At 38.5% G+C, this 22028-nt stretch overlaps 1 protein-coding gene and 2 long non-coding RNA genes across 5 annotated transcripts in view; 2 read left to right on the forward strand and 1 right to left on the reverse strand.

The window, feature by feature from the left end:
* Nucleotides 1-13102, forward strand: part of LOC135937056 (uncharacterized) — a 201504-nt gene extending 188402 nt beyond the window's left edge. The window contains exon 7 of the long non-coding RNA XR_010574429.1: nt 12590-13102. This is a non-coding gene — a long non-coding RNA (uncharacterized LOC135937056). The remainder of the gene's footprint in view (nt 1-12589) is intronic.
* The window catches only part of LOC135937059 (uncharacterized), a 96260-nt gene that overhangs the window by 36990 nt on the left and 37242 nt on the right, over nt 1-22028 (reverse strand). Inside the window, exon 2 of the long non-coding RNA XR_010574438.1 lies at nt 13306-13427. This is a non-coding gene — a long non-coding RNA (uncharacterized LOC135937059). The remainder of the gene's footprint in view (nt 1-13305; nt 13428-22028) is intronic.
* Ubx (Ultrabithorax) overlaps nt 19436-22028 on the forward strand; it is a 106172-nt gene continuing 103579 nt past the window's right edge. For 2 of the 3 annotated variants that reach the window (XM_065480132.1, XM_065480133.1), the window contains exon 1: nt 19436-20203. In XM_065480132.1, the coding sequence (XP_065336204.1) occupies nt 19615-20203 (589 nt within the window). In that variant the 5' untranslated portion in view covers nt 19436-19614. The remainder of the gene's footprint in view (nt 20204-22028) is intronic. The other variant, XM_065480134.1, reaches the window with a different exon arrangement.

Raw genomic sequence — 22028 nt, forward strand, 5'->3', positions numbered from 1 at the left:
CCCCGTGAGGCTGCGACTAACAATGGACCAGGTGACATGGGAGTTGCATTATGGCCGAGCCGAGTCTTGTGTTTGTTGCTGAGTTATTTGGTTGGCCGAACACAAGGGCGGACTTGAAATAAGATCCTGGAACAGTCCACTTGTATCGCCATTAAAGCATCCAGCTACACGATTTATTTCTCTGTTTAATATTAAATAAAACGAGCAGCAGATTTCTTTCCTGGAGAAAAAACGAATCACAAACACAGGCGGAGAGAGATTTGCACCAGCCTCGTAAATAATGCACGCTAGCAGCTCAGCTCGCAGACGCTGCCACGGAGCAGCATTTTTGCGCTCTGAGAAAAGAGTAGGAAAATGCCTCGAACACGCTAAACACACACGACAACGCACCACCTCTTAGTTGGATTGCAAAATGGCCATTATATTATGCTAGACGATGCCGACAAAGATTCGCGGATTGAAATATTCGCTGTATTTATTCATAACATATATCTACTAGGAAAGGCTGAAACAATCGTGGAATGCGTTGAATGATTATAATCAAAATCGGTAGAAGCATAAAAATAAAAATGTTGTGGCTAATAAGAATTAATTTACATATTATTGAGTGCTTTTTTTCGCAATATTCATTACATTGAATACAGAAAATTATAATATGACTAACAAAACTTAAAAACAACTATCGCTTTCCTTGGTCCTTGGCAGTCACAATTTTTGTTAACTGTTATGAAACGATTTTACAACAAAAGTTCATTTTCTCTGCGCTATAAAACTTCTTAATGTGTGAAAAAATGTAATAAAAATTATGATAGATAATTTTGTTTATATATTTTTGAAATACAATTACAGTATATTGATCTTTGGGTTTTGCGTGAGCGCACACATTTACTGAGGCGCCCCCAGCGCACGGGTCAGATTAATTAGGGAATTACAATCGGCGTGTGCAAATCTCCAAAGCCCAGGCTTAATTATCATTTGCGCTGGTGGTGCCGCGCGCTGCCGTGCCGTGTGCATAACTTACAGGCGATTTGATTCGCAGCCACGCCTGTGATACACATTAATGGCCATTCTCCCATCACATAAATTCAGCACATTCGCGCGCATTAAGGCTGATTCACGCCTCATAATTCTCGCAATCAAACAATCATAATGACTAGGATAATAATTACATGTGTTAAGCCCGCACTTGGCCGGGCATACGCGCTCTCGCACTCTGAACGCCCATTATCATGCATTATGAATAAAGTGTACGATATTCGATGCGCCATCCCACTGCCCATTCAGCGATTCGCATTTATTGCCCCGGCCGGCCGCTGATGATTTCTTCATCGGCCAGAGTGCTGCTGCGCTGATTCTGATCAATATTATAATTAGATTGTTCATATATCATTAAATTATCAAGTTGGAACATCATCAGCTGGGTAATGTTTTTATTAAATTGTGGACTGATGATATGAGGCACGCTCCGGAATAAACAAATTGAATTAATCATCGGGTGGTAGTTTCCATTCGATGCCAAGGGGATCGATAATTTTAATTTTTTTCAAGTTATGCAATTTTTCCTGTCGGTCTGCAAAGCAGGTTGCATAACGGAGATATGCGATTTCGCTGTGGGAGACTTACTTAAGAAACCGCCGCTAGAGAGCGCTAGAAGTAATCTGGAAATTCTGCTAAATGTATTGAGTTTCAATTCAGTTTCTTGGTACCTGCTATTAATTTTCTGTTTTATAAGATTATTTAACTTTCCTGTTAGGCCCTTTTTAGTAGACATTCAAATTTTACTACACGCCACCCGCACTGAAAAAATGCTCGGCGGCACAGTTTCGCTCCCTCTTCAAGGCGTATGTGACAGCAAGTCTGATTTTGTGATGTCTTTACTTTTGCTAGCATGTGCTCACTTTGGCGTTATTCTCTTGGGTAACCTTTTTTCATTGAACGTGTTTTGTAATTTAGACTATATCACTACATTAATGTATTTTGACTGTTAATGAGTTTTTAATAAATAAATTAATATGTGCCGAGTAATCTTTAATATAAAAACCAGGTTTCACAAAGGTAGCATACATGATATTTTTATACATAGCTAAACAACTTTTTGATTAAAAAAAGCCTTTCAACGGGTAAATTAATATTGAAAATTTTAAAACTAGAAAACTTAAAAGAAAAACTACAAATTTTAATAACTAAACCGTAATCGAAAAAATAGCGTCTATGCTCTGGATCTGGATCCATGGTACTTTCATATAGAATGAAGGAATGGGGTTGTTATGCGCACCTGATTTACTGCGCATAGGGCTTTCTTGCGTAGATAAATAAAAATGTAGCGCCGGCCCTGGTGAAATATTATATCTTGTGCGGGGTAGGAACGGAGGGGGAGCGAAGAATTAAGACCTAGAAATATCAGTGGAGTGGTAGTGTGCTATAGTTAATTTGTATTTAGGTACACACGCACCTCTGTGTCTGTTTCAAGCGCAGGGTGTGGAGGACACTTTATTTATTTGGCCAGCGTAAGAGGCCTTTTAGCTGCATGGCACACGTGATATATTTTCGAACCAGCCTTTGATCGAGAGAGCTCGCTGGCGAGCTCCTTCAGACTTATTTATTTTTCAAGCGCGCAACACAAAAGAGGCAATAAATAAATTTCGTAGGCATGTATTTTGCATTAAAATCTAGAGCCAATTACTGCGAAACGAAGGCGGAGCTTTTGTACTCGAGTGGCCGGGCTGGACCGCTTTTCTAATCAATTAAAAGGCTCCCAATTTGCGAAAATCGTTTTTATAAAAGCGTGTGTACGTGAGAGCTACTAACATGATTTTATATTTTGTGCCCCAAGGCAGTGCTTTTCAACGTGACTTGATTTCGAAAGCTGTTTTTAACAGTGAATCAATTTATATGTCGAGTTTCATAATAGTGTATAATTAAAAATGGAACTTGCTGTACTTTTGTTAGATAATGTGCGCAGTGCGTTTGAATTCCTTAAAAATAAAAATGGCATCCTTTTCTGTTACAATAAAAAAAGTATTTCCCAATCGAAAAATTGTTACTTAGCTAATACTTGCATTAGCTGTGCACCAATGATGATGAGAAATACCATACATGGAGCTAAAAAAATGCAGGAAAAAAGTATATAATATATATTATTATTACTGGCAATATTTCAATATAAGCAAGAGTTTTCTTTTTAAATCAAATTAAATCCATACAAATTGGCTATACCAGCTATTATCAAATTTTAAATCACTTTTGTTCATAAATGTTATCTGGAACAATATTTTATGCTTCAAATTGAGATCGGAAAGGCTGGGCGCATATGTTCAGTTTTCAAAGTTTCCATTCTAAATGGTGGTAAGCACGTTCGCTCGAATTTTCCCCAGAGGGAAAAAGCGGGATTAGTATAAATCTCGTCCCATGGCAGATCAAGATCGCGGTGGAAAATGCAGCAGTGGTGGCGGCGGGCAATCTTGAAATATTTACGGGGCGCGTTCCATGATTTATTTCCGAGGGTGAAATATTAAAGGCACTGCGCGCTAATGAAAATTTAATATCTGCTGCGCGGCAGCCAGCTTTCCAGCGGCGGCAGCAGTGGGCTGCAACATTTTTTATTTAAATCAAATACAGCTGTTACAATATAAGAAAATATATGTAAATGGCGCCGCTGCTGCATTATGAATCAATGCATTAGAGCCGCCGAGGCAGAGTCAGCGACAGCAGTAGAAAATCCTTCCCAGAATATTATGAAGATAAAAAAGAATTATTGGAGTAGCGGCAGAAAATACAATTGTATGTGCGCTGCTGAGAGAAGAATAAAGAGAGCTCGCTCGTCGGCACACAGTTTCTGGCGCTGTGTCTCTGCGCTCTTATTATTATTCTCATCCTCGTTTGGCCTCCCTTGCTGAGACCTGCTGGCGTCGAGGGAGTGTTTGCTTAGCTCCAATGTCTTCTTCCTATGAGGCGAGAAAAGACATTTTGCTACATTGCAAACTTGCCTCTTCTATGGGGGCGAGAAGTACAAAAAGGCATTTCCCTGCCGCTTGTCTCGATGCAATATGGCCATGTTTTCGCGCACAACCCACTCCAATTTCATTATCAACAACGCTGAGCTCTCTATCCTTGTACACAAAACAAGATTTTGCAAACACTGGAAAACGTACTGCTTCCTTTTTCGTAAACAAAAACATGTTCAGAATTATTGTGTGCAATTAATTTCGCATTACATTTTAGGTGTGGAATCCCAAACTGATTTCAATAATTATTATTAATATCGGAACAATTTTTAACTGAAACATAATATATTGTGCGTATTTTGAGAAGTTCACTGTTATAGTGAACGTTTATAATCAGTCATGGAAAACAATTAAAAATCGAAATCTCAATTGCATTAATAGGTAAATTTAATATGTATTTTTGTAAAAATACCTGGAATTTTTGGAAATTTAAACACTATTAACCTCAGAAATTGTATGCCTTATAAATAAAAAATAAATGCAGTTTTATGAAGGGCCTTGGAAAATTTTCTTTGGAAATGTCAGGATTATGTCTTTTAAATTATGGGTATACGAAATCAAATTCGCCACACTCCATGAAGCTAAGAATCCCAGACAGACGACGAGGAAAGGTCAAAGTTAGTCCTGCTATCCAAATGTGCTTGAGCCACGACGAATTAAATTCTGGTCACATGACCCGAATGGCACGCCACTTCCGCCCTCTTGAGAAAACGCACCCCGCTGTCGACGCAAGTAAAGGTCTGAATCCAAAAATAAACAAAATCTCCCCTCCAGTCAGACGAGAGAGAAATCCAATATTCACTCGGAGTAATGCCGCATTCAACCCGTAACTCACTTTGGCTTGGCGAATTCGAAACCCGCGGCGTTGAGGAAGAAGTTTGTCTGCGCGCAAGCAGAAAGTATGGAAATATGTGCTGGCATTATTATTGCGGTGCTATCATCGCCTCTCATCAGTATTCAATTCAGCCAGGCAAAAGTGCGTGATTTATTGAAGGCTGCCGTTTTCTCTCACACACACATACACAAACGCACACGCTCGATTCCGCCGCCGAGATAAAACTGGAAACGTGGAAACTGCGGCCCGACTATGGAAGAACGCCCTCGAACCGACGTCTATTGTCGAATTCGGACTGCTGTGAAAAGGCACCGGGGGTTGTTCACTCTCCAAGTGCAGCCGGAATGCAGGTATCTGCGTCTCCCCCAGCTCAACGTAAAAGCGTGGAGAGGGAGGCTGTGCTGGATTTGGGTGTTATTGGATCCAACAGAGCCACTATATGGCTGCGATACAGAAATGAAAACGACGCGGCTCTTTAAGGTTGGCGCAATGGCCTCTTTTATTCTGCGGCACTCACTTTTATTCAAATAAAATGGATTTGCGCTCACCATGGAACGCCGTCGTTGGGAGCTGCGACGGCAGTTTTTGTTTATAAATTATTCATTTTCATCAAGTACTGCGAGCGTGGGGGAATAAATATTATTACGCTGGGATTGCCATAGTGATTGTGCATGTTGAGGGTGTTGTTACTTGGTAAATGTCTTCAAGGGCGGAATTCAATTAAGTACTCACGTAAATCAAACGGAAAAGGAAGCGGACCGGAGACGACACACTTTGTCATTTCAGTTAGGTTATTTAAAAACTGAATAAATTAAATCATGACTCGTGATATGAGTCACTTAGTTTTAAAAACATCAAATCGCACAGCTTAAAGAGTTTGTGTGAGATCTTATTTTCTAATGTTTGGCCTTAAACTGAATTTATGACATTATAAATCAAAATTTATTCGAAGATGATTATGTGGTCCGTTAGTGAAAAATCGCATATTATGTCGACACTTAATGAATTGATTCTCAACCAACTTTTTGCATTTGTTTTAGAACATTTTTTTTAAATATAACTATTATTGTTTGATAACGTTGTTTTCAATAAAAAATACTCTCTTGAATGGCGCCAGTTGAAGACGAATTATGTCCATATATTTCATCAAAAGAAATTTTGTCATTCCATTTTTCTTTTTTCGCTTTTATTGTTTGTTTTTAAGAGTTTAAATTATCAAAACTATATTAAATTGTGGTTTCACGGTTACAGAGAGATTTTAATCTTTATATATAGTGGAGAGTCTCTCTGCGTTCAGAAAAAAGACGGTAATATTAAAAAATGCCACACAGAAAGGGTGTATAAGGATGAAGGGACCTTGGGACTTCCAGCAGCACAATGAAGCATTGTTTACTCCTAAAAAAATGGTGTGTCTGGATTTTGCGAGGAGAATAAAATATGAAGCTTTTTCATAAGGCACATGCGAGCACGAGAAAGGGATGATTTATTGGCCTGCGGGTCATCCTCATGGACTGAAATACTATCTCCATATATAATAGACAATAGGATGAGTGAACAAAAGATCAAGCAATTCATGAAAACCCAAAAAAGGGTGTTGCATACTTTAAGATTATTCTTCATACAGAAGATGTAATAGAGTTGAACATCCCCTCTCGCATCCGACCATCCTATAATAACAAAGTAAAACATTTTATTGATATTAGTTGCTGTATTCTTGCTGAATTTTTTGCACCATCAGCATGGGCAATTTTTGGCTATTTTGATATTTCTGATTTCTGCAAATAACTTTTAACCCTTAAAACTCTTAATAATTTTGTAAGTTCCGATTCGCCAGAGTGGATGGATTCATAAATATGTAATAATATAGTGCCTGCACGTTTTGTGCGGAAAGCCGGTGATTAAGGCTATTCTGTCGAGCTCTGCGGGTAATTAGGCAAAATTGAGACCAATTATCTTTTCTCAAGCCGTCTGGTTCTAGTTTTTCATACTGCTTGATCGGACTGAAGCTATGCGCGGCTCAAAAACAAGAGGCATTGATTTGGGCCCAATTGGCCTGTGAGAGTGTGATCATCATCATGATTATCAAGTGGCTTCAAGGCTATGGGATAAATCAAATTTATGAAGGGAGAGAGTTGCTCGGGGATTCATCAAACACGTGCAGCAGCAGCATCCGTGAGCATCCATCATGGGCCGCTTGACAAGGACCACCGCCATTTATTCCCTACGCGAGCTTTCTGTACACTCTCATTCAGACATGTGGAAACTCCCTGCTGATGCCCTTTGTTTCGTATTATTTTGGTGCGAGAACGTCGTGCATAATCCATTTATAGCATGTGGAGAGAGCAAAGTGAATTCGAGATGAAACTAGACAAAGGGGGAGCTGCGATATTTATTTATACTTTTGTTTGCATTTGTTTTATTCTTGGTATAAGAGCTGGCACATCTCCATGCCTGTTAGGGAAATAAAAGATTTATATTCCTTTGAATGCTTGATAGAATTGAAGTTTCGACGAGCCAAAATTATCAATTAAAATTTTAATTGATTATAATCCTTGCATGCGGGCCAACAGCTCATTATATTATAGACAAGGATGAATTGCTTATAAGAGACAAAGGGCATAAAATTATCCTTGTGCTTAGCACATTTGAATTTTGAACCGGGGCATTTGATATGATCTTATAATGACACACAAAAACTCGAACCATACAACTCTTTTGGTAATCTTGAACCAGCACTTACTTTCTCGTCTGATTTATTGTAAGGCTTACGTAAGGCGTTAAAAATGCGCGCACTTCTCTTACAATTCTTTCCAACTAAGAAATGCCCCCATTATTAAGATTTGTATGCCCTCTAGAAGATTAAATCACCTCTTGAGCAGTGGAAATATTATTCTCTCCGATTCGTGATGAAGCTTAAAACGGATAGTATGCGCGTAGCAATGGCTTCATGCATGTCTGTAAAAAATTAAAAATGAACAGCAGCATGAAAATTTCTTGCAGTCGAGAGGGGATAAAGTGAAGGCAATCTCACGATTTATCTCTAAGCATGGCCAAAATTTATGATTGTCTAAGCGCTCATGAAAGTTTCTTTGCTCCAGAAAAGAAGATTATCATTGAAATTGCTGCTGCTGCTGCTGCGTGGATATCCACGCAAAAGGCAAGCAAAAGGTCAACCTCGAGTTCACATTAATGGATTGTAAATTAGCCGACTGGATAAATTAGATGGCAGGTGCAATTGCCATTTGGAAGGAGCATAAGCAGGCTCCTATAAACACGAGGAGTTGAAAAGTGCCACTTAAAAAGCAGTAATTTCCGCCTTGATGATGCCGATGCGTCACGGATTAAAAGTTTCAGCTTATATGATCGCAAATCTACAACACAGCTCTTTGTATACTATAGCGCATAATTTCAATATTCTAATTGCTGCAACAAAAACCAAACATCTGGTGCGATTAAAATTGGAAATTAAAAAAGAGTATTGAAGAAAAAATTATAGAGTATAGAGGTCACAGCATATTAATTCAATTAAATTATAAATTTAATAATACTATGCCCAGGTTTGTGTCATGGACCTGTATCCATAATTTACGATGCGTCGATGACCTTAACGAATTTCTCTCGCGCGTACCTTTAAAATTCCACGTACAGGCTGTAAGGATATCAAAAAATATCGTAGCAATCTGATGAACAAGAAAAATTTTAAATGCATAAAATAATATTATTTTGTTCTGGAACCTAAGATTTTAAAAATAAAATCGATGTCCCTTGGAAGCGCATTTTTCCTTGATTTTTAAAGGCTCTTTTGCTGCTTCATTGTTAATTATGCAATTTAAAGACAAAACTTTTAATCACCGGGGGCCAGATGCGCGTTGGAATCAGTTCTCGCCGGTCAGAAGTTGGCGTCGAAATGTGGGCATAACGCTTTTTGGAGCTCTCTTGTTATTTGTACATATTTGTGTCGCGAGTGTTTCTTATCTGATCTGATCGGTGCATAATTAATTTATGTTAATTTTTATGAAAAATTCGCTTTTTTACACATTTTTACTATCGCGTTTCAAAATGTTGTAACCCACCCGACGCCATATAACCTGCGCTTAGCGCAAATCTGGCCCCCCATTGCTTTTAATAAAAATAATTCTGGAATTCTCAAAAACAAATCCATTTTCATACAGGGAAAGTAAATTAGAGTAAAGATCACTTTTAAACAAAACAAGAGGACGATACGTAAAAAGCTTTAATGAAACAATTAGCGTATCAGCGCAGTAGAGGCCAAATTTCACACGCATTTCAAGTACACGCGGCTTAATGCGACACGAGATTTAAGTAGGACTTAAGCACTCTCAAGATGACTATTACTACGTCATATAGTTTGCTAAACATGCCATTCACAATTTTATAGGTAATAAAAGCCGGCTCTACGACCGCCGCCATTCCTTTTGCTGGGGGTTCGGGCGGCCCGTTTGCGCCGTAATGACTGCGCGATCCTCGCGGTGTTGCGACCGCATGATCATCCGGTCTTTGTCGACTGACACTCTGCAGTCTCGCTTGTTGCCACTGAAGCAGCTCTTTGAAACACGGCAGACGACAATAGACTTAATCCCGAGCCAAAATCATCAAAGCTTTGACTCACATATTTATTTTTGAACAATCTCATATTATTTTTTGCTATTTTAATTATATGTTAATTGAAAAAATTGGTTTATTTTCTACTATCTAAAAAGGAGCGCATTATGAACCAGATTTTGTTTTGCGAATATTTTTGTATGAACCAGATGTGAAAATTTTAATTTAACACAACATTCATTGGCATTTTTAAAACTGTTTTTATTAAAATTTTACTGTCAGTCTATATAAATTTTAGATTCCAAAACGCAAACCACTTGGAAATATGATTAATTCCCCATGTTTTTGTACACCGTATTAGGTGCAATGTCTCATAAATACTTAACTCTATTTTATAAATGTGTCAGATGATTTGCACGGTGCAATGTAGCAAAGGGCGCACAACGGTTCAAAAGGTTGCATTTTCTGCGTGACGAGTTTTATGACGTGCTAATGGTAAGAATGGCAAACTCGTGACTCCTTTGTGAAATGTCGGGGCGGCACGCAAAAAAGAAATACATCAGCAAATTTTATTAGCTTGATAAAAAGAGTTCTAGCTGATCTCGCTCGCTGCCGCTTTTATCTGACTCTTGACCACGAAACAGCTGAATGGCCGCCGGAGGAAACGCAGGGCGGCTGAGCCAACTTTGTTTCGCGGCAGAGATCACGAACATAGCTTCCTGAGAATCACCTCTCCAGCACGGTTAATTAGATATTTCTGTAAAAAGAAGACTAGAGTTGAATAAAATATCAAGTCTCCGTAAATATTTTGGATTATGATTGTAAAGTTGCTAAATTTTAATTCCAATGGATATATCTCTAACCATAACCATAATTCGGGATATTTTGATTTTTGTCCATACACAGAACATAAAATTTCACAGCTATTAGATATTTTCTAAGCTTGATAAATAAAACATGAAATTGTGAAATCTTCCCATTAAGAGGTGTGCCATAATATATATTTGTCAAAATGATTAACAAAATTGGGATTTCGTCTCATTTTTAAATTATTCGTCAATTTTTGATATAAATTTGTGTGTAAATGTAAAAAAAAAACGATTGAAATAATTTAAGAACCTAATCTCATATATCTAGAAAAAATAATTTATTTGAAATAAATTGAAGTGCAGAGATCTGTGATATATACACGCTATCCTTTTGACCATTGCGGTATAGCATGAGGGTATGAATTTAATTTGCATTGCACGCTGCGGGTCGTGTAAATGGGCCAAATGGGCAAGGAAGTGTCGCCGTCCGTGTGCGATGATGGCATACAGGCAGTTCATAATAATAAAGGTTCCATTTTTGCCTACAGTAGCCGAGAGCTGGAAATGAGTCCAGCCGCGCGGACGTGTAAATTAGCCCATTTTCACGTGCTCTCTACCCTGCAGCGCGTGTGAGAAAAAAGGCACGCGCACACAAATGAAGCTGGCTTGTGTTAATACAAAAACGAGGAAATAGCACGTATGATGATGATGTGCTGTGTAAAAAATCTCTTGCGGAACGGATAGAGCCATCTTTTAAATAGAAATCCGATACGCGTGCCTACATGTGTATCTGCGATAAAAAATGATAAGCGCCGGCGTGTTCGCAATGTAAATATTTACAGTCGTAAAGCTAACTATACTCGTACATGCGTGCACCATAAAGAAACATTTTAAAAGACGTAAAAATTATTTTATGGGGCTATAAAATTAAAGTTTATGGCGCTAAAGTTGATTATTTTATGACTTGATTATCGCCTGCCCGTAATAATAATAATGCATGCGACCCTCATAATGGCGCGGACGAGTAGCTATTGTGCGCATATAATCAATCAATTGGAAATATCATCGCACCCAAGACGAGGCGTGCATCCAAAATCGCAGCTCCATCCTCTCTTTCTCGCTTGTACACTTGCTATACGAAACCAAACGATGCCTGTAATATGAATGGTGGTCATAAAGAATTTTACGATCGCTTTACACAACTGTTAAAGTGTCCATAAAACGTAAGAGTATAGTTATATAGTACTGCTCCTCATTCAAAACCACACCAACAAAACCCTCTCGACAACGCCATTATTTTTAAAGCTGGTGTTCTATTTATTATTGCATAAGTGCAGAAACGTTTGTTTTCCAATAAAGATCAGAGAAAGGATTTCCTTGGAGAGCTGTGTCTATCAGTTTTATTTCGCTTTGGTCCAGGGATAAACCTGTGAAATCGATATGAGAAATAAATAATGGTGAGATTTGATACTTGCAATATTGATTTAGTGAATTTAAATAATATATTAATTTTTCTTCATGCAAGAATAAATTCAAATAATTATTTTCGAGGAAAATGTCCCAACCTAAATGCACCCTATAATTAGTTAGGGTTTAAATTTATTTATATTATTAAATTAAGTCCTCAAAATAGTGTTTTGTTAGATCCTCTGTCTAATATTGTATGTGGCTGGACGTAAAGAAGTCATTGAATTAAATTATGCGAGTGAAGAAATGGCCTAATCCCATTATAGCACAGCCAGACTTAAAAATTGAAATATTTCTGAGAAATTTCAACCAAATATGACATAAAAGCAATTGTCATTCCATAAAGGCAGAAAAATATGCAGATTGTTTTGACTCGCAATCGCCGTTTTTCGCTAAATGGTCGTTTTAATTGGATTTTTCATTACTCTAATTGCCGGCTGGAATTCCCCTTAGCATAGCGCACTTGACTAATTGCGTAAGTAAGGAATTTGCATGAGCAAAAACGCGGCGGAATCAGAGAAAGAGAAGCCGGCAGCGAGCGCGAGGCGCCTCCCCTTCATACCAACGACTGCCATTACCGGGGGCCATTCCAAGCAGCACTTTTTCGGTTCAGCCGGCGAAAATACCTCATGCTCGGGCAAAAGTACTCAATCTAGCACTGCACTACGGACCATTACCCACGCCAAAGTTTATTAGAAAGCAACTCAACTCACCGGTCGATTAGAAACAAAGGTATTTTGACAGGCATGATAGAAAGCACGCAGAGCATTGGTGGGGACCGCGAATGGCGGAGCTTCAAAGGCCCGACGCCGAATTCCGCGGATTTAGCACCACTCGCTAATTATATTGGTGCTGATTGATTGGGTTGACTAATGAGCCATTGTAATAGCGAAGAATACCCTTTGTTTCAGCACAAGTAGCCGCTGTTTCGGCGAGTAAATCTCCGTGGCTCGCTCCGCCCCTGATCGCGTCACACACAAGCAGCCGCCATCTTGGACACGCGCGCAATGCATCCCGCGAGTAATGGCTGAGAGAGCCGGGAGCAAGCATCTCGCAGCGGAGCGAAGTGCTTGTTTTCATAATCTCGAATTGCTTAATAATTGCGGCCAAATCACGGCAGCTATGGAGCACCGAATGGTCTATAATTTTACAAGCACGCAGTTTTTAAGTGTTTTGAATGACCTGAGTGCCTCTTTCACGCAGAATTGCCAAAAAAAGACGTATAGTGTTCAAATAAGTGAAAAACTAGGTTATTTTACGTTTTTTTTATTAAACAAGTGTAATTATCGTAATTATACTAATTTACTGTAGCAATATATCTCACGCATGTCTTTTGTAATCGAGTATTTAGATTTAACTTTTTATTGTTAAAAAATTACAAATTAAAATTTGAAGCAAACTGAAATAAATAGTTTTATTTTAGAGCTTAATATTGCCTACATTTTAATTTTTTATATTTATTCCATTTTTAATTATTTGTCAAAATTAAGCACCATAACTAAAAATATGCCTAATTATTAATCTTAACAGTAAAAAAGTAAAACTATAATTAAGTTTTGGGATTTCCCGACCGTATGCAATTGTGATTTCACACTCAATGATAAAATATTCAAAGCTTACAACTTACCCTTGAGTATATTTGAGTATTATGTCATGGTGTTTGAGAGGAGAGAATTTTATGCCACTCAGTCAGCTGTTACTTCGGGCCCTGGATATGTTGTAGCCATCATAATCACCGAAGGCCAAGCTCTGAAAAAGCCAAGTTCAAGGTTAAACTTTTCACGTAAAGCCGCTGAGAATCAACTGCCCTGTTGGCGGTTCCTCGTTTACGCACAAAGAGCATTATTATCGCGCAGTAAGTAAAGGTTTTTAAAGGTTCTGTTGGAACAAAATCATAAGTTAAGTTTTTATTTTTTTATTAGAGAAGAAAATAAATGGTTGTTGCGCCGTAAGAATGGTCCTATGCTGCAATGTTTTGAGTTTTCGACTTTAATAACGCTGTGGGCTGTATATGAGGGGAAAATCTGCGTTTAGCAACATGATTTTTTAATCTGCAGGATTTTTAATGTTTAAAGTACTAATAAATTTGATCAACTTCAATAGGCCATCAAATAAGATAACTCTCAGCAAAAAATATGAAGATATTCGAAATATATTTGCTCTTGCATTTTAAAAAATTGATAATGTTTTCAGATATAATATATATTATTCTGGTATTCTTAAGGAAGGTGTTGTTTAATATACGCTATAAATTTAACACTTCTGAATTGCGATCTTAAGTGTCTGGAATGAATTTAGAGATTGAGATAATTTTAATGGCTGCTATGAAAGCACTTAACGGAAAGGCATCAAGGCCTGCGATGATATTCCTTTTTGGTCTGCGTGACTCAATAAAATGCATTAGACCACAAATAATGATTTACTATTATTCAAATGATAACCACACGAGAATCCCTTTCGTCGCTGGTGCTTCTGATTTATAAGCAGTCATCGTGGCATTATTTATACAGGAGAGGTGCTCCCAATGCTCTTGGCACCAAGATAAAAAAATGTAAGCTTGATGAAAAGCTTTTATCAGCACAATATATACAAACAGTTAGAAATTATGGAAGAAATGCATCACTTGCCAAAAATATTATATCCCGCCCTCTTTCAAATATCACTTTTTGTAAATAAAAAAATTAAAGCATTCATATTTATATTATATTTTTTTCTATATTAACTCTCCATGATTTTATAAGCATACATATATAAATGATTTTTTATCGTCAATATATGGTTAGATTGACTGTGCAAAAATCATATAATTTTTGCTCTCAGGTCACTGATTTTTATTTGTGGATGTCTGCACAAATAAACATGCTTTTGCTTTTAACCTGCAGAAAAGGACTCTCCTATTAAGTGCCGGAATGTTTACGAACTGAAACTCAATAGTTGTGAGTTGTGAATTCAATACCTTTGGCATTTAGCATCGTAAATATGGACGTCCTCTACCAACGCGAAAGCACAAATTTAAATTCAAAGGAGACACAAGGATTTACATTACAACAAAGAATAAGAAATAACACTGGACAGCAGCCAATTATAAATCACAGTCATAGGAGCATACATATTTATCACAGAATTAAAAATGAAAAATGTGAGCAGAAAATGGCTTCTTGGTAGTGGTGGTTAATAAACACTGGCGTAAAGACCACCCGGCAAGAAGTATGGATTGAATTTATGTAAAATCCAGTGATTTAAAACACGAGAAAAGGCTGAAATTAATTTTCTTTGTGTATACGCGCTCTGCACGCCTTTTTACGAGATTTTATTTTGTTATTGCAGAACTTGTTTTCCAAGACAATTATCATGATTTGCAATTTTCTTGTTATTTTTACGATTTCATAAATAACACTCTGCATGCCTGATTAACATCTTGTCAACTACTCCTATACAAGAAGCTGTGTTGCACTTTGCATGGCTTGCGATGAACTGCTCCCTTTCGAAATGTTTTGCTTGATGAAGAATTATTTATACAAATTTCATCAATGTGGTTTATATAAGTAAGTGTTGAAAACAATTTATCGATTCAAATTAATATTCATTAACCCATTTTTGTTAATTTTGATAAATATATGGACAAGCTCATTTATTGCAGAAGTCATTTTGAAACGCATGGTGTAAATTGATGTAGTATTTTGCACCTAATCAGTTTTAAAATTCAAAAATCAAAATGGGAACTATCCGTCACCAAAATCTGATGATCTCAACAATTACCTTGAACTATGCGCGGCGCAGGTAACACTCGGGTGCCCGATTCGCAACAGTCCAAACCGAACCACACTGGCCTATACGCCGCACATTTCGTTAAATAATGTGACCTAAAACGCATAGATTTTTAGGCAGTATCAGTTTTTAAATATAAGAACCGTTATTTTCTGCACAATTTACATGAAATATCTATATAAAATTTTTTTAGTATACCTAACAAAGTTAAAATTTTCCCTATACCATTCGACGTTTATAGAAAGTGAAAAACAAATATAATGATTATTTTGTGTTTCATATAATTATTTGATAAGATTAATTAGCTATTTTGCACGCATCTTTTGAGCAGTGTATTGTGAATAAATGCTAAATTTTTAAAAGATAATTTGGGCCTTGTATTAATGTTTTGATGCGTTCTATATAAGACAAGTGTTTATCGTAAATCTCTATATGAAAAGCAAGGTAATTTAAAGCCTTCACACTTCAGAGACAGTTTTTGCATCAGTGTTTATGTATAATTCCAGCGATAAGACTTCACTGTCGTTCAATTTATTACAATCTATGGGACTTGAATCTTGTGTTAAGCACAAAGATGATTACTTGAGCAGCCTTAATGCTTCATTAATTTTTTACAAACATCTCTTTTTTAAAATGGTAAGGGTTTTAATTAGCTTATATAGAAGCTGTGTTTCATTATACGATAGAACCAAAACTACTATAACGAAAATATCGAAATTATGAACTTGTGGTCTGTAACGTGAATAGACTACAGACCGTTGGCCTTATGACTTGTGAGGGTGGGAACACGGAAAGTAAATTAGAGAAATCGTTTTTGTGTTTCGTTCTGGAAATTTACACAGAAAAAAAACAAGCTGTTAAAATTGACAGCGACTCTTGGAGTTATAGCGCCTAAACAGCCATACCCACATGGTGTGATATATTTGACATTTCTCACCCACAGAGCAAAAGAAAAAGCACCGACGACACGAGAGAAAATGCATTTTTATTACAGTCATATAACACAAAAGGCGTTAGCACTTTTCAAACCAATTTAGCGCATATGTATATATAATGAACTGAGATTCTGTAGAAATGCATTATTTTGCACGAGCAAAAAATAGCTTGCGAACAATTTAAATGTAGATGTGGTAAGCTGCAAGAAAATAATAATCGAATTCCATTCAAACTCGTCAGCCATTGTTCAAAGAGCACGATTTAATTAGTGAAAACTGCATCTACCATTGTTTGGCGAAGGTCTTTTCAACAAACAATGCCCAATAACTCATTCAAGTCAAGAGAATTTAAAAGCGCAAATTGATTTTCATAATATAGTACATTGGCAACAACAAAATACTTTAAATTACCAAGGCTTTTTGAATATAAACTCTCTACTCTATCATGCAAATTTGCACAATTTTTTTTCATTCAATTATAAATTAAACCAAACAGTTTCAGATGCTGGCTAGAAGCATTTTTCATTTTTCTACCTGTTTGTATAAAGTGCGGAAACATTTTGCCGCACGTGATATTGCGAATGGGCCCTAAAATACCGAGGATTACCACTCGGAGCATAAAAGGGGGAATATGGCCCTTTTGGTGAACTTTTATTGAGCATTCAAGCCATCAGAGGAGAGATATAAAAATCAATAGAAGTGTCGAGCGGAGCACAAAGTTCAAGGAGTTGCGTCCAGATGGAGGCACGGGGGCCATCGGGAGAGAAGCGAGCTTTGCCTCTGCCTGTGTGTGTGTGTGCGCCATGGCAATGGGTGAGCAGAGCGCCCGTCCACTTTCGTTGTCCCTTTTATCGTGCCGCAATATTATTATAGGTGCTGCTTTGAAAGTATAAGGGTCAACGCTCTTTTTTAACGTTACAGGGTTCTTCTCTTTTTTTACCCGAACACCTCACTCACCTTGAAATTGTGAGATTTTTTGTTTTAATATGAAACAAACCTTTTTTATTCTTTTAATGTCAATAATGGTTTTTAAATTCACTATTTGTATTTAAAGTATTAATTTGTCTATAAATACAATGACTGCCTAAGCCTTAAGTTATCGGACGTGGCAGTTTTTTTCATTATACAATAAAAAAACGAAGAGTATAAATAAAATGTAAGGCTTTTAAAAATTATTCCTCCGTACCTTTATTTTGAAAATGCTTTTTGTGTTGGAGTCCGTGCTAAAGTTAGATGTAATGCATATTTTACGCGCTAAGCTGCGTTATGAATACCGCACCAGCAGTAAAACGGCACTGAAAACGTGCGTGATGATGACGAGCAGAGGCTGCGATGCTGACGAGGTTTGTGACACGCGTCCCTTTTTACGACGCCCGCCTCAGAGGTGCTTGAAACTGACACATTTCACTCAGATTATGGCCTACTTTATGAGCTGCCAGTAAAAACACACTCATAAAAGACCTACCACAACCCTGTGGCTAGTGCCGAATCTGTAAAAATACAAATTTATTGCCCTACTAACAAGAAGTGCGCTTTATTGTGTTTCCACTTTCACACGTTTTACGGCGCTTTTTATTTATATTTTTATGGCACATTCCACGCCACTCAATGAGCAACTCTTTTTGTGACTGTGGCAAGAGTGCGTACGATTTGTCTTTATAGTGCGCAAATGTCAGGTATAGGCAACCAGCGTGACTTTTTTCTCATTGCCGACTGGAAAAATAGTAAGAAGTGATACCTTGAAAGAATTTTTGAGTGGGTATGTTTTTTTAATTGGAAGAGTTGTAGTAAAATATGAAATAGCTACAGAATATGGATCCGATGAAAATAAATTCTATTTTTTTGCGATTTTTCAAAGAAAAACAGACTCATAATGAAATTACATTTCTCAACAAGATTTGGGGGCTAAATTAAAAATTAGCAAACGCACCCGTAGATATTTCAAGAGTGCATGTACCTCTGTTTGGTTCCATCGAAAAATCAAGAGGTGTCGAATATTAGCAAAAGATTATAGTTGAAAATGTTTTAACCGTAAATAAATAAGTTTGAACTATAATATATGACTTCAATAAGAAAAAAAATAAAACCACCTATTTATTATTTAGCGAAATTATTATCCTAAATTAGCTTTGTGGCTATATATTTAAATTTTTATATTTTGCAAAACATTTAGAAATTGTATTTAAAAAAATATTGTTTAAATATAAATCAATTAGATTAGTTGATTAGATAATATATAGTGATTGAAACTGGTGAACCAAGAATTAAATTTAAATTTTCACAAAATCAAGTTTTTTCAAAAGCATTTATCATTTAGTCTTCCAACACAGCTGCAATATTTAATAATTAATTCATATCGAATGATTTGTTTTGTGATCTTTCGGCTGAAATGTGTAATTATATAGAAGCCAGGTATTATTTATTCAGATGTGTTGTAAAATACGAATGCCGCCTTATCTGCTTCCATAAAAATTACAATAAAGCATGAATAGGCTCATTTAAAAGTCGTAATGACGTTAAATTAGCCTGCGATAGCATTTACACGCGCGTGAGTTCAGCAGGATCCCGCTCGATAGCGCTGGCAGCTCGTTAAGCCGCTCGTTAAGGACGGCCCCCGATGGAGGGGGTCGCAACGTGCTCGCCACATGAGAACTACTTCTCCACGCGCATTAGCGGTGGGGGGCCTCTATTGCGCTTACACCATAGTAAATGGGCGGTACTCCGACAGAGATGCTTCGTGGAAATACCGATTGCGTCTCGTGACAGAGATTAACCGGTACACAATGCAACGCAGAATCCACCGGCTCTGGACCAGAATAACCGATCGAACGGAGGAGCTCACCGAGATCGGCGGCGGCGCGAAATCTGCATCAGCGGCGAATTCGGCCCCACGGTTAACCGGTTCGCTGTTGCCTTTGCGCGCGAGTTTTGGAGTGCCGTGACGAATTGGATTGCGATTGGCCCATTACGACTGCGATTTTTTGTTATCACGTCTCGGGCGCCACCAGGCGGGAGGCAGCGAAGGCCGGCGGGTCGTTTATCACGTCGGGGCGGGCACGCGGCCGGTGCTCAGTATGGTTGTGGGGCGCGGAGTGAACGCACCGCTCCTGCCCACGTGACTCTTGGTCCTCGACTTTGCTACGACGACGTCGACGACGACAACATCGAGAGACGAGTAGGAAGACAAGTTCAGCTCGAGAGACAAAGAGACATTTTTTGACACTAGCTCGCAAATGATGAACTCGTACTTCGAACAGGGCTCCTTCTACGGAGCCCAGGGCTCCGAACAGCCGTACCGCTTCCCGCTCAGCCTGGGCATGTCACCGTACGCCCAGCACCACCACCAGTCCCGGCCGCAGGACTCGCCGTACGACGCGTCCGCGGCCGCTGCTGCAGCTGCTGCCGTCGCTTCGTGCAAGCTTTACTCCTCGCAGATGCAATCCGCGGCCGAAACGGCCTATAAGTCGGCCGCGGACGCAAAGACTTCCTCAAACTCCTCTTCCGACCAGCAGAATGGCTACGTGGCCGCCTTGGCCGCCGCCACGGCCACCTCCAAGTCTGATATCGCGGCCTGGCCGACGGCCTCCGGAGTGCCCGTGAGGCCTGCCGCGTGCACTCCTGACAGATACTCCTCGGGGGCCGGAGGCGCCAACGGCCTCTCCGACCACCCCGCGGTCACCACCAGTCCCGGTGCCCACCGGCCGCTCAATTGGAACAACTGCTCGCTCAACACCTCGGCGGCCGCCGTCAGTCAGCAGGCCTCGCAGCTTCAGCAGTCCTCCAACCACACGTTCTACCCCTGGATGGCGATTGCAGGTACAGGTCTGGTTATCAATTTTCGCTTCTCTGCATGCCGGGTGCGTGGGATTTTGGGGGATCGTTAATATACCATTGGGAAAATGAAAATGAAAAAACCGAGACAATTTGCACAGATTTTCGGCGAAAACAGGGCGATTGTCATCGATATAGTAATAAATGATGCGGCCGATTTTTGCAAGTTTTAACGCTACTTTCATTTCAAGAGCTGACTAACAGTCTTTAATTACAGTTTAGCAGTGTACGACTTTTAAATTGATGGATTTGACGCTCCGGGCTCGTGTTATTCGGACAGTTTTTTTCTCGCCTCGCAGTCTTCATCTGCTCCTTTCGACAGACGCGCGCAGCAGTCTCGAGCGTTTTTCAGGCACATTAACTCTCCTTTCTTAAGCACCACAGAGAACAGTCGATTCCTTTTCACCAAATTAGTTGCGCGCAATTGAAAAGGCTTAAACGCACGAGATACCTTTTGAATGGGAACCAATTGTGCCCGCTGGTAATAGAGTAGTTCTTTAATAAGTAGTCTCATCATTGAGCTGTTAGCACGCCGTAAAACCTTCCCTTTTGTAACCTCTCCCTCATGAAAAACTTGACACCCTCAGCAGTCATTGTGCCGCGGCTCACCTTTTTTAAGACGAGTTTGTGAATGTGCGAAGAAGAGAGAAAGAAAAGATGCTTTACTGAGGTCTCAACTTTATTCGCCATCTAATAATTTAACTAAAATCCTCCATTAATGCTTAGAAAAAATAAAAAATGTATGTTGTAAAAAGCCTCAAATGATATAAAAAATAAATATTACTTAAATGTATACTTGTTTGTTCTTGCGCGTCAATACATGATATACAAATAATACATAATAAATAAATACTAATTTGTATTTAATTTATAGTATTTAGTAAGATATTGAAAATTTAATTAAATTTGATGAAGCTTTTTCATAAATTAATAATTAAAATATATTTTCAGTTCAGTTATTTATTCGCAAAAAGTAAATAAAGTATGTAAAAGGTTTCTGTCATCAATTACAATCTAAGCAAGATTTTGGTTTAAATATATTAAAATATAAATGTTATCATCGTGTGTACCACTTGATTAATGGTGCGACTTATAATATTGTCAAAATAAAATTGATCAGTTACTAATTTTAGCTGGATGAATGTTGACTTTATGCTGTTCAAAAGTATTTGAAATGTTTAACAATGCGCGGAACATTTAAAAAGGAAGTCAAGTGCTGTGATATTGCCCATTATCTTCCCTCAACAGTTCTCACCCCCCGTGGAGGGGTTACATCGGGTCGACGTAATGCAAGCGAGTGCAGCTAGAGGGGGTTGCAGCACGAAAATCACGCCGTCTAAATTTCCAGGCAGAGCAGAGAGCGAAAAGGTCCACCGGCAGCAGCACGTGGGCCCATAATATGACTATATTCCTGACCTGCCGCACTTTTATACACTTCTTTTATGGCCTCGCTGGCTCAGTGTGTGAATTTGCTGGGTGATAAAAACATGTGATACCCTTGCTGCTGCGGCTGCTTCTCCTTGCAATAGGCGAGCGCGCATAACCGCGCACTGAGAGAAATCCGCCAAAAGTTGCAGCACTCTGTGTGTGCTGGCGATTTAACAATATCGCGCGCGATTCGAGTGCGAAGGAAGTGCTTGTTTTATTGCCCGTTCTGAATGAGTGAGTGCTAGGTATAGAAGCTCGTAAAACAGGTGCCTAATTAAAACTATTTTAACTGCGTGTCTCGCAAGTTTACGACCTCCATTATGTTTCCGATTGCGGCACATTTTATTGCTCGCTTCTGCCCATACGAAATTGAGACGTCTGTCTCTGA

This window comes from Cloeon dipterum, chromosome 2 (genome assembly GCF_949628265.1).
Source record: "Cloeon dipterum chromosome 2, ieCloDipt1.1, whole genome shotgun sequence".
In the NCBI taxonomy this organism is placed as follows: domain Eukaryota; kingdom Metazoa; phylum Arthropoda; class Insecta; order Ephemeroptera; family Baetidae; genus Cloeon; species Cloeon dipterum.